Here is a 7,955-nt window from a genome sequence, read left to right as displayed (position 1 = left end):
AAATATTTTGTATTGGATTCAATACAAAGTCCTGTATCCAATCCAATACAAAATAATACAAAATATATTTATGTGGTTTGGTCTATAGGTATGTGACGTTGGTAAAATTTACCACAATAGGGAGGTGTTTTCGAAAAATATATTACTATACAGTATACCGAAATATTGCATTTTCAGTATTTTTAATTTATTTATGTATTCTTGTTTAAGCTGATTTTTGTGTTTTTTATTTAATTTTATTAAAAGTAATTTTTTTTTTTTTTTTTTACATGATTGTGCGTTTCAAACATTTTTTATATTCATGATATCTACTGGACCCTGTTCGGACATATTTCTGTAAGTTACAGGTATACAATTTAAAAAAAAAATTTCATGAAAAACAGTGTACCGCTTTTGGTACAGAAATACAGACATCAGTGTAACGCCCAGGAGGTTAAATGCTATTAAGACAGATGTTTTTCTTATATATTATATATGAGATATCACATATTATTAGGCAGCGTGGTGTCAGTTACTGTATAAAGTCATCACTGTTAATTACTCACAAACAAAGCAAAACAAAACAAAAATCTTTATGAAGCCTAGACATTCATTATTATCTGGAGCAAGCTGTGCTTTGATATGCAAAAAGAAATAACTGCAGAGTTTGTCTTTGTCATTAAAGAGTTGCAAGATGTTGCAAAAGAGCTCAGTCCTTAAGATCACCCAAAAACCTCAGCAAAATATTTCTTCATGCAAACCACCTCCCTATCAAGCCTCTGTCCTGCACACAACCAGTACGGAAGCCCGTTCATATCTGGGAATCGTTTATATGTCAGATGTCCTTAACTCGAGGACTACCTGTAATCTAAATTGCTTGGGAGAGCTGACAGGGTACCTCTGCAGTTATCCAACTAATTTAGGATACCAGCTAAAAGTGAAAGAGTACAAAGCTCTTTGTAGGTACCCAAGTAATTGAATGCACCAGGGAGAGTTGTCAAGTCATATGGTCCTCTGCAAGTACATACCTTAATTAAGAAACTGGTGGAAATATGAATCTCGGCACCTTTCAAACAAAGCAAAGGTACCAGAAAGATCTGACAAAAGATTTCACTCTCTGCAGATGTCCAACTAATGTAAAGTACCAGGGAGATCTGGAGCACTCTTCAGGTTCCCAACTAATTTAGGAGAATTTAAAGGGTACTGTGCCTCTTATCACTTTTGGTTTTAGTAATTAAAAACACACTTAAAATAGTGGATATACAACTAATGGTTTGGCTTTTTTTCAGTGCAGAGTTATAGAATGATCCTTAGGATGCGGATATAATTGACAGCTATGTGTTCTTCATTCTCTGTAATTAAACCCAAATTCTTTAACAATGATACATGTTAGCAGGGATGGTTGTAGATAAAATGGGGCCCTGGGCAAATATAAAGTGGGGACCTAATTCCAGCTCCCTGCACTCCTTTCTTTTTGTCAGTTGGAGCCCTAATGAGTGATGAAAAACCCAACATTTTAATCTTTCCTTCTATCGCCCACCCCCCCTCAAAAAAAAAAAATATAGTACATTTCAAAAACTAACTGTTCAAAATCAGTGAAATTATATTTATTATAACCACAAGTCTTAGGATCTGTTTTAAAATGAAAAAGGAAGTCTGGGGGTCCTTATGCACTTTTATGCTGGAATCATTGTCAGTCAGTGTTCAGGGGGTTCCATGGGCTGAATTGATCAGTTCCTGGCCTTCCGATCCACCACCCAAAGCTGCACAGGAAGTTACATAGAAGTACCCAGAAACAGAGAGTTGTAATCACTTTTATTATTATTATTATTATTATTAATAATATTATTAATAAACAGGATTTATATAGCGCCAACATATTACGCAGCACTGTACATTAAATAGGGGTTGCAAGTGACAGACGAAGACAGACAGTGATACAGGAGGAGAGGATAATCAGAGAAATCCCTGGGAAATGGATGTCCGGTGTACTTTTAAAATTCTATTCCTTATTGTGTTTGCAAGGAAAGTGAGAAGACAAGTTTAGGGACAATAGCAGGATGTATTTGATCTTAGGTTTGCAATGTGTGTAATCCATTCCTGAAAAAAAACACACATTTTGCATGTATGGCTTGGTCAGCAGAAAGTATAATTGTCAATGTTAATTTTTTTCTCTCTCATGTATGTATGTATGTATGTATAATATATAAATTGGGGATATAACAAGAGCAATAGACAAGGATATGAAAAATTATAAAACATGTAAAGTACAATAATTGATCCAACTGTGCATATAAAAATCTACAATAACCCACCTTCCACTTTTTTCCCTCTCTATCCTATCACTTAGGTGGTCAGTGATACAGAATAAGGCAAACATTTTTTTGAGAATTAGAAACCACTACACTAAACAAAATCACTGGACATCCTGCAAGCATTTTGGAGATGGAAACATTCAGCAAGTAGCATATGGTGGTCATGCACATTGCTTACCAAGAGAGCCACAACCTATTCTGTTACTGACACTCCTCTGAACTTCCACCATGCACAGCTCCTGCTATCTCATACCAAGTTACCTCTTGAGAGAAATTAACATTCCTTAACCATACATCTGTCAAATGTTGTAAACAATAACCTCATCACACGCACAGCCCCAAGACTTTTCTTGAGAGGCCCTGACTCTCTGGAATGGTCCTCCTCATTCTATTCAGCTTGCTCCTACTTTATGCACATTAAAAAGAGCTCAAAACCCTTTTATATTTTAAACTTGCCTTCCTGTATTTTTCTGTCTCTTAAAACCCTCACTACTTTCCACAACTCTATATCCCCCCCTCCTATTGTGTGATACTTCCCCCACTTCTTAGATTGTAAGCTCTGTGGGGCAGGCTCCTCTCCTCCTCCTGTGTCACTGTCTGTATCTGTCTGTCATTTGCAACCCCCATTTAATGTACAGCACTGGGTAATATGTTGGCGTGATATAAATACTGTTTACTATTATTAATATTAATATATAATTTTGACGTTAATACATATTAATACATAATATGACGTACCCAAGCATTGTCTCTCCAAGAAGCATCTTAATTTAGTTGATATTAGTTTAACATAAAAAAAGGAATGCAGGAGTTAATTCACAAAGGCCAGGACAACATGACCGGATTTATGGGGACATGGGTCAGCTAATTCATACTAACATAAAAATACAAAACACCCGTACGCCCCTTTACCAATAATCTATATGTAATAAATGACCTATCATAATATTGTGCCACTTCAAACACAACGCCACATTTAGATTTTATTCTGAAACTGTGAATAGCTACCCTTGACATTATTATTATTATTATTACTAAACAGCATTTATATAGTGCCAACATATTACACAGCGCTGTACATTACATAGGAGTCGCAAATGACAGAAATGTACAGACAGTGACACAGGAGGAGGAGAGGACTCTGCCCTGAAGAGCTTACAATCTAGGAGGTGGGGGATGTATCACACAATAGGAGGGGGGATATTAATAAATTATTATTGCAGCAGTTGATGAAAGAACATAAAATATTTGCCTTGCTGTTTCTCCTCTCATGGGAAAGTTATGGAGCTAAAAAAGGTTTATGGTACTGTAATGTAATATCTGATGTGTAATCTCAGACAATCGCTGACATAAGCCGCCATCTCTTTTTTGTATGAAGGATTTCCTAGGCTCTTCTTGCTCTTGGCATTTCTTCCAGAGGATATCCCAGACAGCAGGTGACTGAGACAAGTGTCTTTTTTATCCTTCTACTGTCATGATGGGCATTCTGGTAATTTAACAACAAAACAACATGTATACCAACATAGCATAATTATTTCGCCCCTCGCAGAAATGTTCCCACTTTATTTCAGAGGAAGCCAACGCAAGCTGCCAAAACTGAGCTGTCCGGTAATACCAGAGAGCCGTGTCAGCACCACCCGGGAACATGGCCTTTAATATGCCGCATCGAAGTTTGCCTGTGCCAGGACAGAGTTAGATTTCGAGAGGGCATCAATCCACTTATAACACTTAGGAAGGATTAAACTATTTTGAAACCATGATTCTAATCTTTCACATGGTCTGCTGCATCCAAACTAGCAAAACAAGGTGTGATGTTTAAACATTTGCAGTAATATGTAATCCCCTGTATTTGTCCTGCGTCTCTGATGCAGAAAGTAAGGGCACACAGACGATTTTGGAACTCTTACCAGAGAAAGAGGTGGGGGCAAATCATTCAATAGGGGCAATTGTTCTGGTGAGAGCTGTCTTTTGTTTTGCTTACTTTGGTGAGATTTAATTCTATTTTCTGGAACATCTTCAGGACTAGAAAAAAAGGAACCTCCCCAGAAAACAATAACCTGTTGGAGGTTTTTTTTTTTTTTCCACATTATCCAAAAGTAATGAAAAAAAGTATTGGCCTTACATGCACTTTAATGTTTAAAGGGTCAGTCTACATCAGTGTTTCTCTAACAGGGTGCCATGGAACCATATGGTTCCTGCAGAGGTTGCTGGGGGGTCTCTGAGCAATGAATTTGCACCAATGATGTTTTTGGCTATCTGTAAGGGTGACATTCTTCCCCCTGGCCAGCAATGTAAGAGGAATTCTTCCCCCTGACCACCACACTAATTTACTATGAGCTGTGGATATCGTAATTAAAGAAGGGGTTTCCCTGAGGACATAAAAGTTATTTAAAGGGTTCCTTCATGTTAAAAAGATCCTCCCTAATGCCCAGGTAGATGGCGACAAGTTAAACTGTATGATGTTTTCTTCTATACGTCCAGGGATCCAATGGCATGATCTCTTCACCTATAATCCTAGATCTGAGCACCTGCCACAGAAGTCATTTGGAGGTTTCATTCTCCCTGTTGTATTTTAATATTATTGTATCTTAAGGGGATTACAAAGCGGGATGTGAAAAGGGAGAAGAAAACAAGCCATCATGCCATTGTGGAAAGAAAGTGAGGGTGAAGGCCAATATCATTTATCTTTGGGGGGAAACTATTAATATGAAGTGAATGTTCCCTGCATGATATGTAGTATGGCTGGTGTCCTGAACCAACCATGGGGCAACCTAGGTGGCACCAGGGTCTCAGTCATACATGCAAATGGCCTTTTGATGCAATTGATACAAACCCCTTGCTCTCCTCTTCTTGCTACAAGTGAAACTGGAGCCAATCCCCCTTTGCATGAGCTCCTTTCACTGACCATGAAAAAACACATGAAGTTACTGGGTCTCCCACTTGCAGAATCACTACCAAGGCTGCATTTAACATCCCCCCACCAAGGACTTTGAGCCTGCTCTTTTCGTACACAGCTTAAAAATTAAACTTAAAATTTAACACCACAATATTATAATCACATTAACACAATCAAAAACAGGAACATTAATGCAGAGACACAATCAGTACTCCACTGGCGCTGCTAGAATGAAATCTAGTGTCGCAGTCAGTTCCATACTAACACTCCCATGAACAGGGGACACCTGTATGCATTCTTCATTTTCTCTAAAATGATCAGAAAAGATCGAGCCGATGATAAAATCTCAAATGTGTACGGACCCCAAGTCTAGAATAAGGGTTTCCAAATGGATATATCAAAACAAAATTGATGGGGATGTAAAACTGGACTATCTCTGAATACTTACAAATACATTAAAACAGGATTGTCCAAATTTTGAGCCTAGAAAGAAAAGAAAGAAGATGGCGCCTCCCTGTGGTGGAACAGGGACAGGCAAGTATAGTGGGGTTCAGTTCCGCTTTAGGTAAAGGTCATGAAGTTCTGCTGACTTCAGCCATCCAGGTATGGGATGTGGGCAAACAAATCTTGTTTTTTTTTTTGTTTTTTTTGTTTTTGTTTTTTTTAGAATAATGGACCTTATTATTTAAAGCTCTCCATGACTGGAGTGGATACACTTTTATCAATGAATCTGGGTGATTCGGAACATCTGGAATAGATCTAGTCCAGGTTTGAAAACATTTTCTAACAAATAGCTGATGACTTAAGAAATCCATTCCAGGTTTGCTAAATCACCCAGGTTCACCGTTGAAAGTGTATCCTCCTCAGTCTTGGAGAGCTTTAATAAATCAGGCCCAATAAGTACACATCCAAACACCTCCAGCGTCTGGCTCTCCTTAATTAAATATGTCTACAGTTTGCTTTGTGTAGATGAACTCACTGCACACCGGGTAAAGCAGGAAGCCAGCTGTCATCTAATGGACAATATCAGTGAGTGCACCCCATTGATAGCACCCAAATATATTTTAGGAACCCCGATCAATAAAAAAAAAAAAACACAAAATTGCTAGGAATGTAACAAAATTATCAAACAAAGAACCTAAAATCCCCACCCCATACTCACACTGATATACATAGGAATATATATATATAAAAGATATTATTATGATTATTACATGACACACGTTAATCAGCCCAAGGATGAGATATAGGAATCACCTCAGGATTGTGATATAAATCTACACTGAGAAGATAACAAAGGTTTTTATGTGTCACCTGTTTGCAATTTTGAGTATTACAGTTTTCATAAGTATACAAGATTTAGACAGAAAATATAATTGGAATTATTAACTCAACAAAGTGACATCTTTTATATTGGAGGGAAAATCTGAAAATGTTCTGTTTTTGTATAAAAAATATAGACTTCATAAAGAATAGTGCAAACATTGTGTAACAAAAATTGAAACTACTTTTTATTATACCGATCCTGTGTTCTCCTCCCTAGCTCCTTTTAGCTGGGCGCACCACCCAGCAATTTTTTGTAGCCACCCGGCTGTCATCAGACAACAACTTCGGTTTGTATAGAGAGAGATGTCAGTGTGCACAGGCAGGGAAGGGAAGATTTGTATTTTTTCTACTTCCCATCTCCTGGGAGGCGAACGGACAAGCTGCCAGCCCTCAATGTAAGCTTGCTTTTACATAGAGCTGTCATTCTGCTGAGAGGGCACAGAGCTGCACTACAGAGCTCCCAGGAGAGTGTACCAACAATTACGATAAGTTTTCTGTATAAGACTTAAATCATATTATTGGTTTTAACTGTTAAATTTTTTTTTAAATGCCTAACTTTGGAACAAATCCTTCAGTTTGTTTGTCCTTTTTCTCAGGTAGTAGAAGGTGGCAAGTTTTTCAGATGCTACATGGAAGGTAGAGCGGTTTTCCACCCCAGCCATTCACATTTGAATTTGAACCCCTCGTCACCACTATGGAAGTGCTTTTAAGAAATTTGGGTCACATTAAAAGGGCACTGGACAGTTTGGACATAACAGAAAGACAATGGATAATGGTGCATATTAAGGTGGAATTAGAAAACTAAAACAGTAGAAAGCTGGCACAGTTATAGGGGGTTACTTGACACCAGTGGCACAAACAAATGGGAACACTAAATTTGTTGTGTGTTGCCCTGTTTATTTTTTCACCATCCAGCCACAAACAAATTCTGGGGAAAAACATACATATATAATTTTGGTTGTCTATAGTACATTTAGGAGTCAGTTATGTTCTTGTTCCTATATTACTGTTGGGTCCGTACATGGGACATGCATACAATGATATCACCTTTTATTTGGGAGGTCTTTTAACCAAATTCTATAGGAAACAAGCCTTTTATTACCGTCAGGCCACCCACTATTTCAGGATAACCTACCCAGGGCCTTGTTTGGTCCTAATCTAGCTGCGACCATCATAAATACAATCTTCTGATCCCTCTGAAAACAGATTAAGTTGTCATTGTCTATGAGCCAAGTTTGGTTGGATGAGTATCTGCCATCAAACTGTTCTCACATACAAAGTAAAACAAAACAATTTAACTACAACGTGAAAATAAAAAAAGTTCAGTACCTGTTTCCGGATGAATACTTCCTCCATCGTCGTGGAACATCTGGGGGTTCTATTATGTCCAATCTGTGTACAAAAACATATTTTAGATATAACAGCATTTTACTCCATAA

General features: G+C 37.7%; 1 protein-coding gene across 4 annotated transcripts in view; it reads right to left on the bottom strand.

Moving 5' to 3' along the window:
- Nucleotides 1-7,955, bottom strand: part of GRAMD1B (GRAM domain containing 1B) — a 152,694-nt gene that overhangs the window by 114,402 nt on the left and 30,337 nt on the right. For all 4 annotated transcript variants that reach the window (XM_072426593.1, XM_072426596.1, XM_072426595.1 and 1 more), the window contains exon 2: nucleotides 7,846-7,908. In XM_072426593.1, coding sequence (XP_072282694.1) covers nucleotides 7,846-7,908 — 63 coding nt within the window. The remainder of the gene's footprint in view (nucleotides 1-7,845; nucleotides 7,909-7,955) is intronic.

This window comes from Pyxicephalus adspersus, chromosome 11, assembly GCF_032062135.1.
Source record: "Pyxicephalus adspersus chromosome 11, UCB_Pads_2.0, whole genome shotgun sequence".
Classification (NCBI taxonomy): Eukaryota; Metazoa; Chordata; class Amphibia; order Anura; family Pyxicephalidae; genus Pyxicephalus; species Pyxicephalus adspersus.
The sequence above is the reverse complement of the archived record's forward strand: the minus strand, read 5'-3'. Positions and strand labels throughout refer to the sequence as shown.